At 40.6% G+C, this 21,811-nt stretch overlaps 2 protein-coding genes across 6 annotated transcripts in view; one reads left to right on the top strand and one right to left on the bottom strand.

Moving 5' to 3' along the window:
* RNF17 (ring finger protein 17) overlaps nt 1-2,147 on the top strand; it is a 40,820-nt gene extending 38,673 nt beyond the window's left edge. For both annotated transcript variants that reach the window (XM_017730817.1, XM_017730816.1), the window contains 3 exons: nt 491-680; nt 1,033-1,134; nt 1,969-2,147. In XM_017730817.1, coding sequence (XP_017586306.1) covers nt 491-680; nt 1,033-1,131 — 289 coding nt within the window. In that variant the 3' untranslated portion in view covers nt 1,132-1,134; nt 1,969-2,147. The remainder of the gene's footprint in view (nt 1-490; nt 681-1,032; nt 1,135-1,968) is intronic.
* Nucleotides 2,148-3,370: 1,223 nt separating this feature from the next.
* CENPJ (centromere protein J) lies at nt 3,371-20,677 on the bottom strand. Of its 4 annotated transcripts, none has more exons than XM_008631000.2 (16): nt 20,052-20,677; nt 18,914-19,037; nt 17,878-18,111; nt 17,081-17,225; nt 15,337-15,442; nt 13,423-15,046; nt 10,001-10,133; nt 8,987-9,152; nt 7,671-7,910; nt 6,960-7,059; nt 5,685-5,782; nt 4,957-5,055; nt 4,707-4,847; nt 4,515-4,599; nt 4,305-4,425; nt 3,371-3,706 (listed from the first exon to the last, which is right to left on the bottom strand). In XM_008631000.2, the coding sequence occupies exons 1-16, from the start codon at nt 20,427-20,429 to the stop codon at nt 3,514-3,516; spliced, it is 3,987 nt and encodes a 1,328-aa protein (XP_008629222.1). In that variant the 5' UTR covers nt 20,430-20,677; the 3' UTR covers nt 3,371-3,513. The 4 variants fall into 4 exon arrangements, with proteins under 4 accessions (XP_008629222.1, XP_017586307.1, XP_017586308.1 ...); XM_017730818.1 differs by having other exon boundaries at nt 5,685-5,785; nt 20,052-20,674; XM_017730819.1 differs by having other exon boundaries at nt 5,688-5,785; nt 20,052-20,674.
* Nucleotides 20,678-21,811: the final 1,134 nt, after the last annotated feature.

Below are 21,811 nucleotides of genomic sequence, written 5' to 3'. Positions count from 1 at the left end.
GGGAGAGACAGTGTCTTCTATTTCAGAGTTGCATTTCCTGTTCTGCTTCCCCATTCCCTTGCTTCTGGGATAGAAAGGTAGAAGAATGGGGAGATGATAATGTAAACCCCACGTATCTATTCCCAGTAGTGTGTCTAGAGCACATTGAGGCGTGAAGCACTTGGGACCACAAAGGTTTGTGGAGCTGCATTGTGATTTGCACTTGGATTCCTGTGCTCAGATCTGTGTTCAGCTCTCTGACTCCTCCCCAGGCAGGGTACTGGGGGAGGGTCTCTGATGCTGGTCTGCTTTTTGATAGTTCCTGTGCAAAGTCCTTCAGAGGGCCTAGCCCTGCCTGAGTTGTTGGGTCTGATGGTGGCATGTTCCCATCAAGCAGGGAGTCCAGTCCCAGTTCCCACACCATAAATGTACTGTGTGAGCCATTCGGCCATCCTGATGTCCTTAGGGCAGGTGGACTGCTGTGGGCAAATGCTTCTCATTTCTGTTTCAGATTGCGTCACATTCCTTGTCATCTGCTGGAGTATCCAGTTCAAGCAGTACGAGTTCTGCTGGCTGGATTTAAACCTACTTCAGATGACAAAAATGTGGAAAGAATTCCTTATTCCCCAGAATGGAGCCTGAAAGCATTGTGGACCGTGATGGACTGTGTTGAAGGAAAGCGTCTCTCTGCTTCCATACTTGTAAGAAATGTGCTTTTGGGTTTTTTCCTCCTAGTTCTTGCTGAGCCTAAAATTCTTACTAGCACTCTAAGTCTTTGTTTTACTGTGAACCCTCAGTAGTTTAAATAGTTCAAAATTAAAAACCATTTACCATGAAGGAATACTAAGAGAAAATGATGCAGTGTTGTTCTTAATCCTGCAAACACAAAGTGTCTGAGCATTCCTGTTACTTTAAAACCAGTTTTCTTTGCTTAAAAACAGAAGTATTCTTTGTGTATTCACAGTTCTGCTTGGCCAGTGAGTGCAGCCAGTAAAATCTTTCAGTATCAGCTTGAGGAGTAAATTTGTAACTGTCAAAATTGTCAACTTTCAGACTGTGTCACCAGAGGTCACCATTTCTTTGTATGGAGATGACAAAAACCTGGTTCATCTGAAGCTGATAGAAATGGGACTTGCAGAGTTGGATGAGTGACATGTAAGTACAGTGACCATGAACTACAAATTCATACCATTGGGGAGGGATGATTTCAGAAGTTTCAAACAAACTGCCAGTAATGTGGACAACCAGAGTTTATTTCAAAAAAAAAAATCCCTTGTGTCCACACTTCCATTCTGTTAATGAAGTGTTAAATATCAAAAATAGCTGTTAAATTTTAACTTCTTTACATACCATTACTGAAAGCCCCAGTTTTAAGAACTTACAGGTACTGAAACAAAGATTCCTAGAGGTGGTACAACATAAAGAGCTTCTGCTGCCAGTAACTGTAGAAGGCAAGTTGCAGATGTGTGGCAGTGTACTCTGCCCAAACAATCAAAATTAATCTTCTTTATTTTCTGCTTTTAATCTGGTTCTTGGTGGTTTCTCAGGCAAACATCCATGATAACATATTGATGTCCACGTGTCTAGACAAACATGGAACGTTTTTAATGAAGAGCTTTATACTGTGTGTTATCCATGGGGAATACCAGAGACTTGGATTTTCAGATTTCTTGGACAAGGCTGTTATGTTGTATTTTTCCTTCCCATTTAATAAGCACTCTTCTAGCAGATGTGAACAGATGATGTTCCTAACACTTTCTGATCTTGAAATAGTGAAACTATATATCTACATCTCAATCTTTTCTGGCCTTGGAGCCTTGAGTATTGTTCTGTGATACCCTTCTCATAGGAGTAGATGGAACTAATGCAGAGAGGTAAAGAATTAGATCAAAAGCTGATGCTGGGACACTTTTTCTAGTATCTTGTTAGAAAACTTGAAGGGAAGATGATAGTTTTATTATTGTGACATAACTCTTGTTTGTGTTCCAGGTTTATTTGGTGACAGACATCTCCATCCAGCACCAGATAGGGAGCAAGCAGTTGGGGATGCATTACGGTCTTTGTTGTGAAACATGTTTGCATTGTTGCTGGTTTCTGTTTTCACGTTCAGGTGTTGCTACACCTCTTTCACTTCAGAGTTTGAGAATAAACAGTTTGGTCAGCATGTACCTGAGAGGTTGTTTTCCTTTACTGCTGTAGTCTGTGAGGTTTCTTGGGGTGTCTGTCTTGTACTAAATCCTTTACATGTCTCCGAGGAGAGCGTTGTGTAGATTATCAAGGAACACACTTGAGTGATGAAGACTCCACAATCTCTCCAGGCAGCCAGTTCCAGGGCTCAGTCACCCTCCCAGTAAAGCAAGCCTCTTGCTGTTCAGAGGGAACCTCCTGTGCTTCAGTCTGTGCTCATACACATCCCCTGGCACCCATTCTCCTCCCTCAAGCTCCCATGAACACAAGGGTCCAAAGCTGACCTCACTGCCCAGGCACAATGGGACAAGCAGCGGAAGGATCGTGTCAGTTTCAGTGCATATTCTGGTACTAAGCAGACATGTCCTTGGTGCTGTTGCAGATACCTTAGGTAGTTCATACTCATTTTCAAAATACTTTCCTTTAAAAAAAGACCAAAACCCCATTGTTTATCACCCATTGTAGAAGCGACTTAGCCCTGAATTACATCAGAGCTGCTGCTTTGAGATTCCCCAAAAGGCCAGGACCAACCAGGTCCTCCTCCCAACCAGGTAACTTCGGGTTGTGAGTGAGCACAGTTCTCATTGCCACTCTGAGAGTAAAAAAGAGCATAGAGTAAGGACAGAGCTTGCCTTCACTGAGGAGAAAAAGGCGAGGGGGCAGAGGAGACAAGAAGAAAGTGAGTCTGCTACTGTGTGAGAGAAGGAAACAAATTTTTCATCATGCACAAGAATGGAGAGAGAGCAGCCAGCCCAGCAGCAACCTTTTGGTAGTAGGTACTGCAGAATTTTAATAGGCAAGTCAGTTTAAAAAACCTGTTAGGTGGGAGAACTGGATGAGATGACCTTTGTTAATTTCCTGGTGTTTCTGAGTAGCTTAGAGAATGAACCTGTCCCCACTCTCACCTGTATTAGCCCTATGAGTATAGAAGAGCAGTTGCTAGAACAGACAGTGCAGTCTGCTAATGCTGTTGCCTCCCAACTGAGACAAAGACAACAGGACAATGAAGGAAAAAAAATAGCCCAAGCCTGCCATTCCTTTAAAGTCAAGCAGTAAGTAAACTGATGTCTAAAATAAGGTCTAGTCTACAGCTGTTTGAGTGTTCACTGACAGCTGATTTAAAAAACACCCTTTTAACCCCACATGACTGAATACTGAATCAATGAACTAAAATGGGAAAAAAGAATTAGCAAAAGCTCTGATGTAGTAGCACCCTCTGAAAAATAAATTTATTTAGAGAAAACTATAAATAATATATACACAACAAGCTTTAAGCATGTTCACTTGTTTACAGAAATGTACATTATTTTTGCTGATGTGCTAACACTTCAGCAGTTTTGACATGGTCTATACCTTCGTGTCCATGATAATATTACCATCCTTGTCCTTTACTCTGACTCTTCCAGAGACATACTTGGTTTCCTGCTGTCCATTCATGTACACAGTCTTGACAGTCCCATCTGGATACTCCCGTCTCTTGAACTGTGATGTGTGGAGTTCTCTCTGGCCATTATTGAACTCTATAGTTTTGCTTCCATCTCTGCATTAAAGGGGAAAAAAACAAGAAAGGATTATGCACTGGTGTAAGATTAGTCTCATAACAAATATCAAATATGTAAGCCTAAATAAAGGAAGACTTTAAAAAAAAAAACCAGTATTTGTGGAAAATCTGTTAAATATCTCAGCTGGTTCATACTCAAAAACCTGGTTCTGCAAAACTGATCTGACTTCTTTGTACTTCAGAGCCTCTACTGCACTTTATCTGCACTAAATCACTGCTGGAGTCCAAGGGAGGTTAGCGTGGTATTTTGAGCACTATCAGTTATCAGCTGTCACTAACACCTGCTTCCCATGCCAACCACCTTCCTAGATACGTCTTGTATAATTATGTACAAATCTGAGAAGTGTCTTAGGTTAGGGTATAAGACAATACACAGTTTTTATGCCTCTTCCAAAAAAAACCAAAAACCAAACAACCAAACTCAAAGCTCAAGCAGTAAATATATGTTCACAGTATAATGAAACTAACTTTCAGGAGCTGTAGAAATGGATCTGTCACCATATAGTGCCCCTGTCACTGAGCCCCAGCTGTTCCCATCCCCTGCCCAGGCCAGGGGAGCTGAGAAGGAAAAGCTCACCGCTGCACACGAACAATGGTGCCATCAGGAAAGATACTTTCTTCTTGGCCATCCGTAAATAAATTCTTAATTGTTTGATCAGGGAAGGTTATTTCCTTCTTGCCATCAGGATAATGCTTTTCTGAAATGTATTTTGAGACAATATGCTTATTACATAAATACAGATACATGGGGAATAATTCTGATGGTTGGGTTGGATGATTTCTTTACCTATTTGTCCATTTGAAAACTGCAAGACCTCTAAGCCATCAGAGTATGTCGTGTGAGTAGTTTTGGCATCAGCATAGTAATAAATCTGCAGACAACAGTTCAGATTTAGTGTAACTAGTGAGAAATTTTAAATGAGTGTACACATGCAGATAAATAAGTATTTATTGAAAAATGCACATGTAGGATACCCACCACTGTTTGATCAGGCATAATCTGCTTCACATCCCCATTGAAGAAGGTTACAGTTACAGTCTTCCCATCAGAACCCACTTTTTTCCATGTTCCATTTGGGAAAAATACAAGGTGACAGCCATTTTTCAAAACCTTCTCAACCTAATGAAAACATGAGAGATGTCACTATCGAGCCCTCACACTCACATTCTCACTCATCTTTCCCAACAGCTGTCTTCCAGAATTTCCGAGTGCCAAGCTCTCATCTTACCTTTCCATCAGGATAAGCAGTTTCTCTCTGTATCTCTTCACTGCCTGTATATGCAGGAGCAGATGATAGTGACATGTGAGCTTCATCAGGAGAGGGGTCCTGAGACGACAAGCAAAAACTCAAATCAAGCTTTGTCTTTATACACTTGTGTTCCCTAGGCTGACAGATACTTTAGGAAACAAGGAGCAGCACCAGAAGGAAGATGAGTATGGCAAGGCATAAACACTATCAGGGGTTTAAGCAATTCCAAGTATAATTCAAGTGGTACAAGAGATGGAGACTGAGCAATCATTGGTTGTCTGTGGTCAGTTGTAGTCTGGACTGAAGAGGAATTCAGTGATGTGCTTTAGCATGGTGCTCAATTCCCTTAAGACATCACATCATGGTATGAAACAATCACGTTCTCTAAAGCCTAAGTATAACCTACAGCAATTAATGTAAGATTTAATTAAACTATTTAAAAGATCCTTGCACAGTTGCCCTCCATGGAGCATATGAACATCCATCTTTCTTTAGCCCTCCCAAAAGGTAAAACATCTTGCAAAATTCAAAAGAGCAGGAGATTATTACTGTATCTTTTCTCCTGAGCCAAAGAATAATGCAACTACTAGACAAAGATAAAAAGACGAGTCAACAGCCTCATCAGTCACCCTCCAGATACTCGTTAACTTTTCTATTTTAGGCTTTTTCCTCCCCCTTTGAAAACAAAATCAAGACACAGGCCTTACTACCATAAAAGTCTTAGAAGAATCTTCTGGTGCTATCGTTGTCTCAGAGTTGTTTCTGTCGTAAGCAGGTCCTGATGGAGGTATTCTAGGAAGTTTTCCTACTGAGATACATGTAATAGTTAAATTAGACAGAGAAATTAAAGTATGGTTTAAATGTTACAATTACATAGGAGGTCAGGCTGTACAGGACACCTACATTTCTTAACTGCAGTAGAAACTGAAAGCAGGGTATTTATTAAAAGAATAAGCACATGCCAAGAAAAGAATCAATCACTGCTAGTGCTTTGTGTGTCAGCAAGAAGCTACAACTGAAGAATCATTGCAACAGGCATTTAATGCCCTTTCTCTCCTATTTCATCTCTGTAGATTTACAAAGGATTTTCCCCTCCTAGGATTTTAGACAACATTATTAGTTACACCTTAAAATGAACAAAGGAAGATTAATATAAGCTTTTAACAGGAACTGATCAGCGTATTTTTTCCATGTCTCTCCTATCAAATTACCAAAATAAAACCACCTTCCATTCTGGAACACACTCCTCTAACAGATAACATGATGGTTGCGTGAGCTGTCAGAGGTATCAAAAAAGTATCCTGCAGTTACTTTCCATATGTGATTATCCCTTAGGAATGCAGACAGCCTTTGCTCCTAACTGTGAACAAGGAACACCTGCTACAGCATTGCCCATATGATTACAGATCCTGGTAACAGAAGGTTCTGAACAGACACAGCAGCTCTGATGCTATCAACACAGTCATCTAGACACTTGGAAGAAATTCTTCACTGTCAGGGGGGTGAGGCACTGGAACAGGTTGCCCAGAGAAGCTGTGGATGCTCCATTGCTGGAACTGTCCAAGGCCAGGCTGGATGGGGCTCTGAGCACCCTCATCTAGTGGAAGGTGTCCCTGCTCCTGGCAGAGGGGTTGGAACTGGATGATCTTTGAGGTCCCCTCAAACCAAACCCTTCTATTATTCCATGATCTAACCAACATCTGCAGCTTGGAGAACACCAGTGATGAACACCTGTTTTGATTACAGAAAGCAGGTTCTGCTGTGCTCCAGACCATCAAGTATGACCAGAAGCATTTTCACTCCAAAACTGGTCTCATCACAGCTTTCTCCACAATCCCACCCTGTGAGGTATTTATCCATATGCTCAAGTCCATGACAGCTCCCGCTCTATCTCCTTTTAAGGCGGTGATGCGCTCCACAAAGCAAAACTTCACGCTCGTTTTATTTTAAAGACTTAACAGAGTCTAGACAAGTATTTTTACCTTTTGCCTGTGAATAACTTTTGCCATTTGTCTTGCTGCACTTCTGTACTGGAAGAAGGGGAGATGCAGTTCGACTTTTTGGGCCTCTGTTTGGAAGACACTAAAAGAAAGGAAGTATTTGCTATTCATGTGACATGTAATCATAACTGTTCATACAGAGTCAACAAAATTTATACACCACATGACATGAAATTTACTGGAAGCTTTCTTCACAAACTATACAATTTTGAGACTTGGTGAGCAGAAGGATTTGTGTGATGTAGCCCAAGCTGCACTTTGGAGCTCTTCCTCCATCTGTTCCCTCACTACCAACAACTCTAGAATGTTAATTTGGTGCAAGCAATCCAGAATAATAGTTACAGTTTCAAAACTTAATATAACTGCTTTAGACGATCATGAACTGCCTGGTTTGCCTGGTTGATCCTGGAGGTGCCGAGGTTCACAGGTTAGACCCCATCAATGATTTTTCTTTCATAATTGCACCATTTTTAATTTCCAAGATGAGCTCCTCTACAAAGGGATGCTGCACATTGTGAGCATTGACATTTGGAGAGAATGTGACATTAACAAAATTCTGTGTCTGTCACTAGTGTACTAATCAGTACATTAAAAGTAAACAGCTAAATTGTAGCTATTACACTCAAAGTATGTAACACAAAATTCACAAGTATTCACACAAATGTATTTAAAGCACCGAGTTTAATAACTTACAGATTCTGCTCTATTTAGGGTCATCCCAGAATTTTCTATTTTCTTCTTGCTTCCAGCAGCTTCTACTTTCTTCCAGGCTTCTAGACGAAACTTCTCCATAATTTTGATTTCTTCTTTTAGCTCCAAATTCTCATTTACTAAAGCCTCTATTTGATCTTTCAGGCGTCGATGGGTGGTTGACCATTTTGCCTCTTTTCGTTTTAAATCTTCCTGTAATTCTGCAATCTGCTGTTTTAAAGCCTTAGAAAAACGCATGTTTATAAAGAGTTTTCATTTTTAATATATTAAAATATATTTTAGTTTCTAATAGAAATACAAGTACAAGCAAAAAAGGCACAAGTGGCAAAAAAGTCAGATCAGCTTAATAGTGCAGGGGGTGAAAGGTAGGAACGGTTTTCCTCCCTGAAAGAGTGATTATTTACTTTAGACTACCATTTTTATAAGCTCTACTCCAATCACAGCAAAATTGTTTTTCTTGCTTTCTTGGCATCCTTTACACTTCATAGATTGGCCACTACAAACACACTTGGGACAGAAATACAAAATCAGTAATGCTACCCCTGGAGGGCCCTTCAAAAATCTTGGCACGGGAAAACAGGGAGGACACAATCACACAAAACACACATAAATCTGCCTAGACAGTTTAGCAAATGCCAATTCAGTTTTTTGAAGTAAGTTCATAGAATAGAGAAATCGCTGTGTGGTGTTTAATATGGCTTGTTTATACACCTCATATACCATACATCCTGACAATGCAGGAACAAACAGATTGGGTTCCTTACATCCCTGACAACCTAAAGACCTACAAGTGATAATAGAATGTAACTTTGAAAATTGTAAAAGATTACTACATAGACTGTACAAGAGTTATAGACACAATAAAACCCTTGTGGAGTTCTAGTTTGCACTTTGATCCACTACCATGAACAAAAACTTTCAACTTAGTATTTTAACTTCAGTAATTTTGTTTCCAAGTTGAAGATCATTCTATCAGTCACAAGTCACATTTTTAGTACAGAAATGTGACAAAAAGATTTGTTCATTACGAGTTTTTGCCTTAAAACCAACAAACAGCTTTGTGAAGGTTGTAGTTCCCTTCCTCAATTAGAATAATTCAGATTGGAAACAAACTTCAAGATCATGGAGTCCAACTGTTAATCCAGCACTGCCAAGTTCACCACTAACCCATGTCTGCTAACAGTTCCCATCTTGAAATCACCTGTAATCTTTCAACGAAATTAGAATTTAGCTCTTGACTGCCTTTAAGTGAACTTACATGTTCCTATGTGGACAAGAATAATAATACATTCTTATACCTGAATTTCATCACGTTCTTTTTTATCTGGAATTGCTCTAGCCTCTGTGGTGTATTTTTCAAAAACTTTACGCTCCTTTTGCAGTTTTTTAATTTCCTTTTTTTTATATTCTTCTATTTCAGCCAGTTCTTGGGCTTTCCTCTGTTCAAAGTCTGCAATTTCTTTCCTATAATTATGAAACAAAGTTGTTGTTTTATCCCAAATCCCCTTCACATCTCATGTTAAGAAACAAAGTGAAAACTGAGTATTTTGTGGTCACAGATTGCAGTTTAGCATCTCTTGCCCCCAGGAAGACTTACATATAAATGGTATTACTTATTTAACAAGTAAGAATTGTCACACAGTGGATGTTTGAAGTCCAACAATTTATATTTTTATATCTTCTAGCCACAAACATTATCCCAAATTTAGAAAAACTTTGGTTAAAATCTTGCTGCATTCTTCAAAACATTAGAACACCGTCCCCCAAAAGCACCAGAGAAAAGAATCTGCTAATAGGCGATCAAAAATTAAACATTAGCCAAAGACACAACGCTGTTCCCAAACAAAACAAAAGTGGCTGTGGTAGGAACAGATGTGCACCATTTAAGTCATCAGAGGTAATTATTCTGTTCTATATGCCACTTACAAATGCCCCAGTTCAAATTAAAATATTCTCAGTATGTACACACAAATACACAATCCAAAGCAAAAGCATCAATCATGTTAGCATGAAGACCAGTTCTGCAAGGCCAGTTTAGGATTGTGTCACCCTTCAGAACAAAAGCATACACGTTCTCCCAGACACAGCCTTTAGGGACATCATATTAACTTGGCAAGGGTTCTTAATACTATAATTTCTGTGTAATAATTACAGTTTAACTTACACACAGAGCAACAACTTGTTTCTAGACCTATCTCCACTGTAACTGAAGCACATGAATTGTTTACCTGTGCTGTTGGTAACTGGACTTCAGGAGAGTCTGCAACACACCATGTAAGTCAATGCAGCAAAATGCTGCAATTGAAAATTACCTGATACTTGCCAAGGCGTGCTCTCTTTCTTCACGGAGTTTAGTCAGAGTTGTGTTTTCAGCTCGGAATCTCTCAATTTCAGTTTCCAACTCAGCGAGTCTCTCTCTCAGTAGCTGGGATGGAACAGTGTTTCCTGTCAAAGCACAGCCACAGGCACATTATCTAAATGGCATCCATAAGACTGAAGTAAACAATTATCACACACCAGCATAAGAAATTGTTAAAAAAAAAAAAAAGACAAACCAAGTAATACTATTTTAGACAGTAGTAATATTGCCAAGAACTTCTACTATCCAAATAACACAGAAGTTATGTTTTAAAAAGCTCTGCACTGTTTACTCAAGTACTTCAAATACAGAGAAGATCTATCACTTTCGGAGTACTTTTAAGTACTGAATGCATCTTCCATCCTGGTAGAACTAAAGCTATATCTGGAAATGGAATGTGAGGGGCTTCACATCAAACCAGAGAAATAAAATGATGGTATAAGGGTATAATGAGTGCATATAGTACATGTATAGGTACATACCATATATATGTGCCAGGTATATGTATACAGTATGATGGTATGATGGTATAAGGTATATGAAACAGGAAAGTTTGAAGTTTTAAGTTTTTTCAAGTTTTGGTCACAACAAAGTCTGTTTAGACCCATCCCTGATGGGAAATCTATTGCAGAGGCTGACAATAGGGAGGGGTTTTGTGGGCTTTTCTTCCATCCCAGTTTGCTGTTCAGTCACTACTTAAGAATCCCCAGGGTTTCAGAGTCTGAGTATGCAACAGAATAGACTAAATACTGATGTTGCTGTGTAAGTGGTTGCCTTGCTCATCCTTACATACTCTGAAATGCTGGAAAAAACACCCCAACCCTACCCCTCTTCCTGCAAACTTTTCGCATCCATTTTTAGACAACCCTACACAATCAATTCTCCAAACTGCAGCTTTCATATGAATCATAGAATATCCTGAGTTGGAAGGGACCCAAAAGGATCGAGTTCAACTCCTGGCCCTGCAGAGTATATCCCCAAGAGTCACACCATGTGCTTGAGAGCATTGTCCAAACATTTCTTGAACTCTGCCAGGCTGGTGCATTGACCACTTCCTGGGGAGCCTGTTCCAGTGCCCAACCACCCTCTGGGTGAAGAACCTTTTTATAATATCCAGCCTAAACCTTCCCTGACTCAACTTCAGGCCATTCCCTTGATTCAAAGGCATGTACTCCACAGCAGGTACTGTAAAGTAAAGCACACCTTTATTGGTGTCCAGAGAACCTGCAGGGATTAGCACCTCCATGTGCATGTGTCGCTGTGGTTCATTTTACACAGGCTTTTATACTTTACAATTCTGGCATCTGCCCTTGTTTGTTTGCTTATCTAAAAGCTACAGTTTTAAGGGTTGGAGTGCACATAAGCTGTGGTTTCTTTATCCTAGGCCTACAAACACAGTACATAGTTCCTATCTAACATATTCCTCACATTCACCTAACTGCTGTTATGCTTTTCTATAACTGTACTTTACTGATTACATTCTTCTATTTTCTATCTATTAAAACAAACCCTATGACTTTGCATTGTTCCAGCCTTTTGTGACAGCTAACATGCCTCTCCCTTCTTACCACTTGAGCCCACGAGGGGTAGTTCCCTGCTTGCAGAAGTGGTTATAGTTAGATGCAGCAGTCACATTTAAGTTTTTGTTAATTGGTATTTATGCTAAGGTGCTTATGTTAAGTGAGGTCTGTGTTTCACCCTCGGGTCCTGTCACTGAGCACCACAGACAAGAGATCAGTGCCTGCCCCTCCTCTTCCCCTCACAAGGAAGTTGTAACTGCAGTGAGGTCTCTCCTCAGCCTCCTCTTCTCCAGGCTGAACACACCAAGTGACCTCAGCCACTCCTTGTATGGCTTCCCCTCCACGCCCCAGACCCTTCACCCTCCTTTGGACACTCTCCAATAGTTTAATGTCTGTCTTACATTGTGGCACCCAAAACTGCCCCCAGCACTCGAGGTGAGGCCGCCCCAGTGCAGAGCAGAGCGGGACAATCCCCTCCCTTGCCCAGCTGGTGATGCTGTGCCTGGTGCCCCCAGGACAGGGTTGGCCCTCCTGGCTGCCAGGGCACTGCTGACTCATGTCCAACTTGCCACTGACCAGGACCCCCAGGTCCCTTTCCACAGCTCTGCTCTCCAGCATCTCATTCCCCATCTGTCCATATATCCAGGGTTGCCCCATATCAGGTGCAGAATCTGGCAGCTGTCCTTGTTAAACTTCATCTGGTTGGCGATTGCCCAGCCCTGATTTGTCCAGGTCTCTCTGCAGGGCCTCCCTGATTTCAAGGGAGTCAACAGCTCCTCCCAACTCAGTATGGTTGGCAAACTTACTTAGTATTCCTTCCAGTCCTGTGTCCAAGTCATTTACGAAGATGCTGAAGAGCACAGGTCCTAAGATGGAGCCCTGTGAAACCCCACTAGTGACAGATCTCTAGTCTGATGTCACCCCATTCCCTGTAACCCTCTGTGCCTGACCTGTGAGCCAGTTGCTCACCCATCACACAATGTGTTTATCCAGCTGAATGCTGGACATTCTGTCCAGAAGGGCACTAAGAGAGATGAAATCAAAGGCTTTACTGAAATCCAAAAAGATTACATCAACTGGCTTACCACAAAAACCTAAACAAAATCCTAAAACATGCATTGGAACAGAGTCTGAAACCGAGATCACAACCTTAGGGACAAAAGGTTTAAATACTAGGTCTTGCCATCATGCTTTCACTGAACAACTCCAATTTTAATCACAGCAGAAGTGCAACAGCTGCAGCAGGGGGTTTTAGAGGCAGTCCTCCACAGACTGCAACCATACAGACAAAATCAACTTGGGCGAAGCAGAAAAATGAATCCCCATTTCCCATATTCCACATGAACTCTGTAGACACTATACTACTCTCAGAAAACACAGACAAGTCTGCCACTCCCTTGTATTTCATAAGAGGAGAATGTTAACCTAGCAGTGAATAGCATTACTCTTCTGTGGTGTAAATCCACTGTGGTGGAAAGGAAGGTACCACTTCATTTTCAGCTTGCCTTTGGTATTTTCCTTCATTCAGAAACAACAATCAAGCAGCTCCAGATCAAGTTACTTCAATGAGCTGAAGCCTCCAGAGGGAAGGAAAAAAAAAAAACACGCCAATTAAATAAATACATTTTTAAAAAGAAGTTTTCACCAATTAGAGTCATTCTGCAAGCTGTGTAATTGTTAGATCCGGCATCAGACATGCAACCAGAGATGTAGGGGGAGAACAGGGCCATTTCTTGCAGAAGAAGTCTGTACTTAAACCCTTTGGTGTAATTTCAGGTTGGAGCTTAAGCACTAGTAGGGAAGACTTGTATGATATGCCTTCTTCACCACTTCCTACCAGTTGCTGTTCTCTCACCTCCTAGCTCCGGTTCCACATTTGATTTGGTTTCACGCTCTGGATGGCAGCCTGTCTTCTGCTTTGGCTTCAGTGAAGGAAACAGTTTCATCATCAAGTTTGATACAGGAGGTCCATTTGAATCAACGTCCACTGCAGACTCTTTGGACGTTTCATCTCCTTTCTTTGAGGCAACTTTTCTCTTTATTGCTTTATCTGGGACAGTAGTATCATTCTTAAAGGAAAAGTCCATCTGCAAAGGTATTTCAGTATATTTTTCAGGTAAATCACTGCTAACATAATTTTCATCAAGATCACTCCATGTTCTTTCATCATCAAACTCAAACTTACTCCTACTAATACACAACATGCTTCTGTGATCATCTATAGCTTTTCTAATCTTTTGCTTTGACAGTACACTGCAATCTTTGTCTGACAAGCCAAGGTCAGCATCTCCATTTTTGCTCTCTTTGCTAATGTCTGTAACAGAACTTCCACAATCAAAACATTCTGGATCACTTTCTCTGTGGCTTACAAAGTCTGTCTTAGCATCTTTGTTGTCATGCTTTAATGTGGCCTCAAATTCACTCTCAGAATCTGTAGAAGTACCATCATTGCCCTCACTCTTATCTTCATTTACAATCCAATGATTACTTTTTAAAGCAGGCGCTGCTTTCAGGGAAGAAGCTGAGAATATTACACCATCTGTTTTATTCAATGGATCCTTCATTCTAAAATCTGTTCCTGAATTTGAGGCTGTATGCATAACTGGGCTACCATTTATATTTTCCCGTGCCACACAGCCTGCCCTTTTATTTCTCTCATTTGTAAGTTCGATGGCCAGCGCCTTGACTTGCTGCTGCTTTGCCTTGATAGGAGTAGATGACATCCTACGGCCTTTTAAAGTCTGCTGGTCTCGTTCCAAGATCCTTTGCACAAATGAGGAATTACTTGAGAAAGATATTTCATCTGCAGCTTGTTCCAGGAACAAAAATTCGTCTAATTCTAGGTTCTCTTTTTCTTTTTCTTTTTCCCAGTTCTCCAGTTTATTCTGAAATGAAAGTTCAAAAGACAGTTCTGAATCTTTTACAGGGTGACCTATGGGACATTTAGGATTAGAAAAGGCACTGGCCAGTTCTTGAGACAACTGAGACTTTTCTGTGCCAGGTAATTTGGTTTTGATTTTGCCAGTGTTAGACTTAGCAAATTCTACTCTGTTCTCTTTATTTTCTATTTTATTGTTAATTTCTGATGGGTAAGAATCTCTCATCTGTCCAACATGATTTCTTCCTGATTGCATTCTTGTTTCTAATGGCAAGATATTTTCTCCATTGTGATTCTTGAGAACCACTGTCTTCTGAATGGGACAACGTTTTACTTTATTGGGGTGGTCATATTTTTTACATGGTGCGAAAGGATTTTCAGAAACCAGTTCTTTGCCAGGAGGCACAGTTTTCTTCTGTATTTGGGATCTGTCCACTTTAATAACATTTCTGTCATCTGAAGCCCTTTGCTGAAGTTTTGAGGTGCTTTCTCCAAGTTTTGTCATTTTAGACTTGGCATTAGTAAATCTTGTTAAACCTTCTCCTCTTTTCAGGAAGGGTCTCTTGATCACCGGTTTTTGAACACCTGATCCACTCGTCTCCTGAAAATGAGTAAAGAAAAGCAAACCATAAAATGTTAAAAAGCTCCTTACACAGTTTGAAGATTTCTTCAGTTAAATCCCACATACGAGTAGGAATTTAGATGGTACATTTCTACTGGATTTCTGAAGACTTAAGTAAGTGGAGTACTTGGGGTTTATTATTTTTAAGAATGCGAATGTTGCATTCAGTGTTAGCTTTCCCTGCTAGCATCTTCCTTGTACACTTCTAAAGCACCTACCATATCTCAGTACAATATATAAAGAAGATTTTTAACGTAATAATAAATAACCTGTAACTTCTGGTGTTGCTCCAGACGCTGTTCCTCTAGTTGTATCTGTTCTTCCAAGAATTCTTCAAAAGTCTGTTTCTTCTCATGTATTGCAGCTTTAATAGGTCTAGAGTAATTACAAAAATAACTCTTACAATTCTGTATAAAATAACTATGTTTAACATCACTGGTATTCAAAGTCCTAAGGTGTAATTGCATAAAAGATGGCAAATTCTGAGGTGCTTCAGGCATTAAGGTAATCTGAGAAATGCATTTTAACACTACATGTTTATCTAATCCCTGCAATAGTTAACATAAAAGACACTATATGCAAGTTTTGTTGCTTTTTCTTTCACTGCTTTTCTTAATGACCCTTTCTTTCGGACAAATCACCAAACTTCCACTCGTAGTTTAGTCACGCCGCCAATTCCTACAGTATCACCTTTCCACTCAGGAATGCTACTGAGATTATACGTTCCCTGACTCCCCCTTTGATACTCCTCCTCCTTCACAGGAGTGCTGGGTCTGGCTGGCATGGAGTGAGCTTTTTTCAGAGCTCTGTTTTGGCTTTGTGACTACAACAGCATTGGTAACATAATATTTTAGCTATTACTAAACCCTGCTTGTACAGCATCAAGGCTTTCTTTGCTTTTTCATGCTGCTGCCCACCCCAGGAAGCAGGCTGGGGATGGGCAAGACCAACCACAGGGGAGACACAGCCAGAACAACTGAGTCAAACTGACCCCAGGGCTATTCCATGCCATGCAACATCAAGTTCATCAGTAAAAACTGGGGGCTTCATCTTCCAAAAGCAGCTGTTGCTCAGAGACCAAGTGGGCACCGGTCTGCTTGTGGGACACAGAGCATGACTGCCTGTGTATCACCTGGGGCCTTTCCCCTCTTTCCTCTACTTATTAAACTGTTTTTACCTGAACTCCCAAGTTTCCTCCTCTGATACCCTCTTGCTTTCTGCTCTGGGAACAGTGAGCAGGCAACTGGGTGGGTGCTCAGTTGCTGGCTGGGCTCAACTCACCACAGCCTGCAACAAGCACTTCTTGTTTCTGTGATGACCCATCAGAGAAGGCAGAGCTCTGAAACAAAGCCAACCACTACTGCCATTCTATCAACTGCATCTACAAATCTTTTGCCATACATGAGAAGGCTTCAGCCACAAGCACTATGATTAGCCTTAGCCATATACAGACATTTCATAGAATCTTATAACCACAGAATGGTTTGGGTTGGAAACAAATGTAAAGATCATCCTGTTCCAACCTGCATCCCCCTGCCATGGGCAGAGACACCTTTCACTAGCCCAGGCTGCTCAGAGCCCCGTCCAACCTGGCCTCGGACATTTCAAATAATCATAACTCCTGGTAGTAAACTAAAGTCACAGCCTTGTCCTCCTGCCTCACGTTACTACTTTCAGCACACAACACTGGATAGGAGGTTGTAATAAATCAAACCGGGAACAGCAACCATAACTGCTTATATACCCAGCTATATTGGAAGGTGCTTCTGAGCTGTCATTACCCCAGGCTGCACACACACCTCTTCATCCAACACACAACATCTCCTCTTTTACAGCACAAGCAATTCCAAGCAAGAGCCTCTCTTACCACAGGTCTCCACAGTACCTAAAAAAATCAAATCCTTTATTCAGAAATTGCACAAATTCAGAGTATCAGACTCTTTCAATCAGGACTCAGAATTCAACCAAACTCCTGTTATTTGATAAAAACTGCATAATCATGGTCTGAATTACCTTTCCTCTGTATTAGTCCATAACTGTTCACCTCCACTGGAATTTTCAGAGACATCTGCACTTCCCACACCTAAAGGATCAATGTGATTATGTTCACTCTCCATTAATAATTCCATCTTTTTTTCTGGACACCACATGTTTTTTCCTGTAAAAGCAAGAGAGGTGGGTTTTTTCATCCCAACAACAAATCAGTTCTCAGCAGATACTTTAAGCAGCATTCAGGTCAGATTAAAACCAGAAGGGAGTTTCAGGGCCATGTGATGTGAATTTGTACATAAAATAGCCATAAGATTTCCCCAAATTAATTCTTATTTGAATTTGCACTTTCTTTGTACAGGAACATGCAACTATGCATTAAAAAATTTCCACAGACCTTAAATAATCCATTCTGATTGTTCATCTTTGCTGTTGTTAATCTGTGGCTTAAAAAAATAACTGAACAAATTTTGACATCTGCTGTACTGACGAGCTTTCTTATCAAGCTTCTGTTTCCGTCATATATACGCATAAATTGAGAAGAATTTGATTTTTGGCTCATGCTGATTTTAACCAAACTCAAATGGACAACAACTGGAACACTCTGAGGTCTGTAAGCTGTCAGTAAACCAACCAACATACCAAGTAAACCAACAAAAAAATCATAAAACCTTCAAAATAAGTAGCAGAAAATTTTTCTCAGTAACAAGGGAGGAAAAAGTACCACACATCAAGTTATCTTTCTGTAAATGACTAAGTAGTAACATATTTGTCTTCCTTGTTTTTCAAACAATTAGGCCTTTTCAGAGGCACACACAGACCTTGCTTTTCACAAGCAGACACTTCTGAAAGACTGTTCTTCAAAGATGAGGTGCATTCTCTGTTGTTCAGCTTTTGTAAAGAATCGTTGTCTTGTGTATGGGAAGAAACAATCAGAGCACGAGCTCCATCTTCAAAGATATTCTGATATCCAGATGATGGCAATTGAGGTGAAGTTGCTAAGCCTGCTGAATGCCCAGGTCTTAGCTTTTGACTTTCAGCCATTACAGTATAACCTTGAAATGAGAAGGAACAAAATGGTCGTGTCATTGTATTTCTATTACAAAAATACTGCTCCATAGGAGAAAAGAAATGGCACTGACAGGCAAGATTGATCACCCAGCCTCCATCCTTATGTTACTGCTCAAGAACAAGTGATTAGGCAATCTTGATTTTCTTCTCCTAAAATAAGCCCTAATTCAATCTTCTCAGGTAGACCAAGTGAAAGAAAGACAATCATTTCAGTCAGGTTGGACCGACACTGCCAAGAGCAGAAAGTACCCCTGGCTCAACTCTAAAAGCTTTTCCCAGCCAAGAGCTGTCCCCTCTCCTTGCACCCAGCAAACAAGACTGGAAAACTGATACAGGTTACAGGTCTTTGTTTTTAAATCAGATCAGCTCCCCATTCTAGTTCAGTTCATCATCTGAATGTGGTATGTGTCAGCACAAACAAGGAGGGACCACTTCATTTGGCTACACTGAAAGCTTAAAGCAGTCAAAAGTACTGTGAGAAGCAGCTAATCAGAAAGGAAAACAATTGTTTTACACTTTAATACATGTACTTTGAAGCAAGGGCTCCCATCATAGCACATATTGATCAAGTCACAATTACAGTTGGCATTTTATAAAAACAGGACAGTATTCCTTCTTCAGTAGCACTCAACTTCCAGGCACTGAAGCAATGCAGCATTTATCTTTGACTAATCAAGTAATCTTAAAATGAAGAACACAAAAGACACTGTCAGATTTTAACTGGAAAATGAGATTAAATTTTTCAGTTTATAGAAAGTACATCATGTGCTTTCTTTATCAACTCACCATGAGCTGCTGGCTGGCCAGACACCATGATAAGTAGCTTCTGCTGCTCTTCCATTAGCCTTTGAAGTTGTTCCATCTGTTGTTTCTTTAACTGCTCCTGTTTCTGTTGTTGCAATTCCTTCAGCTTTTCAAACAAAAAAATAAATGTATTAGAGGCTAGATTTATTTAGAACATACCACAGAATTATTTTGTTACAGACTGTCAATAAATTCCTAAGAACACTTAATAATTCCTCTTAAGATACCAATAAACTAGCTAGTATTTATTTAGCCACTGATTGATACTACTGACAGTATTTTAAAAGTGGGTAAGCATTCTCCTATCATGTAAAATACAGGAGAAAACTTTCATAGCACCTGGTAATTCGTGGAATTCTAGTCTGGAGACAAACGCATTCCCTCTCTCCACTCGAGTGAACAGACATGGGGATTTATGCTGATGTAGCTGCTGGCAGAGCGGGCAAGGACTTCTTAGTCCTTAAGAGCAAGGTCTGTTAAAGTGCTGCTGAACACTTTCAGCTAACACAATTTTTATCCAGTAACTGGGAACAGCTACTAGTGAACACACAGCCACTTACAGTGGATTGACTGACACACTTGCATTAGAAAAAAACCAGCAAGTAACATAACAGCATTACGATTCCAGGCCTTTTTGTCCTGATGACTTGGACACTTTACCAGATTCAACAGTAACATCTCTCTTCATCTAAACGGAACCAGGCATGTGAATGGTCACACCTACTTTGAGAACTAACAAAGGTGTTTCTATAGATACAAAAACATTCAACTCCACTGTGTTGTGAATCACCACTGTAGTGACCAGCACCCCATTTCCACAGCCTCAAGCAAAGAAACATTGTAAAATTGTGTGCACCCTTCCAGGTAAAATGATTTTGAGAACAATTTCATTTTAAACTGGAACTTGTGCCACCTGCAAACAACAATAGTTAGACTCTCAGTAAATTCACATCATGAGGAGGACACCAACGTTTATGTAACTGTAATTTAGGATTTGCTCTTTAAGCTTGCTGTGGCCTATACGTTACAAGGAGTTTGCTTACTTGCAGGCATGACAAATCAAATGCAAGAACAAGATAAATCTTAATGGATTCATGTCAAGGAATTCTAGAACTATTACCTGTTCAAGCTTTTGTAAGAGTGGATCACTGTGATTGGATTTTTTCTGACCATCCACTTCACCATGGACTACGTCTGGTTTAGAGCTTTCTACATTTCCAGCTGCTGCTGGAAAAAGTGTTCCAGTGGTACATTGCTGAAGTGTCTGAGGGCTGCCAGACTCTTCACACAGGGAGTCATCACTTACAGAACAGCTGTCTGAAAGATGCAACACTTCTTCAGGTAAAGCTGTGATGTTTTCAGGTCCAGGTAACAAATTTCCTTTCTTGAAGTTCAAACCAGTAAAACTAGCATCTAATATGACTCCAGCACGGGAGCTATCGAATATCCAACGTGCACTGAAGTTTTGCTCACCACTCAGATTTTCAACAGTTGGCATCTTGCAAATTGTATTCCAATTTCTTTGCTGGTCAGCATTAACACAACAATCTTACGTCCTGTAGGGTTAAGACAGTATAACTTTCAAAGCTCCAGGTAGCTGGTATGGACAGTTATCTATCTACTTTTAGCACCTAGAAATTAAGCAGATAAATGAAATAAGAAATCTCTAATAACAGATTCCTAGCAAAAGAAAGTTACTCTCTTATAACCAACCTAGCACATTTATAAAAATAACCCACAACCAACAGAAACAATTTGGACAACAAGAAACAAACACTTTCTGTGCAGAAAATCAACATAATCCAATTCTTAATTGTCTTATTTATTTGAGAGCAGTTAATATCATCTCAAATATCATAAAGCTGTACATAATATTTTCTTCAGTAGTACTGAGAGGGATTCAGAATTTTTTTAAACACTTGCAACAAAAGAAGTGATTTGATGAGCTGAGAGATCTCCACCACATGACCTTCATATTAATGCAAAGTTTCAGATATGTCCATCTAAATACAAACATTTTACTGCACATATTTCAATGCAATGCTTATCATTTTCATGTCTTCCTTAGTTCCTCACAGAAACTCCACAACTGTGCTGCCTGTCATCTTCCTTCTCCCAAAAAGCTTCTTTAAAATCCATCCAAAGGAAAGTTTAAATACTGCATCAAATCCTACAAGTGCCACAAACCATGAAAGAATTCATGTAGGAAGGAGACCCAAAGTGATTGCCTCACTTAGGAAGAAAAAGAGACAAAACTGCTGCTGATGGCAGTGTGGCAGCAGGAGCCGGACCACACAGCTTCCTCAAATTAATGCCAGGGCAAGTACCTCTCTGCCTGTGCATGAGGTGTGTCAGGGGGACTACGGAGGAGAGAAGGGGCCAAGGGACCAAGGACAGACAACCACAGCAGCTCCGGTTCAACAGTCCTGCTAATCAGGAAATAACTTCTTAAAGCTTCCTCATTCCCAAGAGATCAGTTCATGCCAGCTCTCACTTAATTTTCCCGCAGTAAAAAGGCTTATGCTTCCAACCAGAGTTTGAAACCGCGATGGAGTGAAACAGCGAAATTACATTACAGAAATGTTTTCCGGCTGCCTTCTGCTTTGAGACGCTAGGCGAAGTTTCCCAGCGAGGTGCAGATTCCCCTGAGAGGCAAATTCAAGGTTCGCGGTCTGTTTTACCCGTCACCTTTCGGAGACCCCCTGGAGGCCCCCTGCCAGTCTAAACCTCCCCATGAAATTTACGGCAGCAGCACTTTCGTGCCAACCGGAGCACCCAGCAGGGATCTGGGAAGGGAAGGAGGGACAAACGGATCCCCACAGATGTCGACCGTGGGGAGACGAGCACAGCCACGCTCCTCAGCCCAGCCCAGGCGGCGCG

This window comes from Corvus brachyrhynchos, unplaced genomic scaffold (genome assembly GCF_000691975.1).
Source record: "Corvus brachyrhynchos isolate BGI_N302 unplaced genomic scaffold, ASM69197v1 scaffold363, whole genome shotgun sequence".
NCBI lineage: Eukaryota > Metazoa > Chordata > Aves > Passeriformes > Corvidae > Corvus > Corvus brachyrhynchos.
Note: the sequence above shows the minus strand (reverse complement) of the source record. Positions and strands in the feature narration are given on the sequence as shown.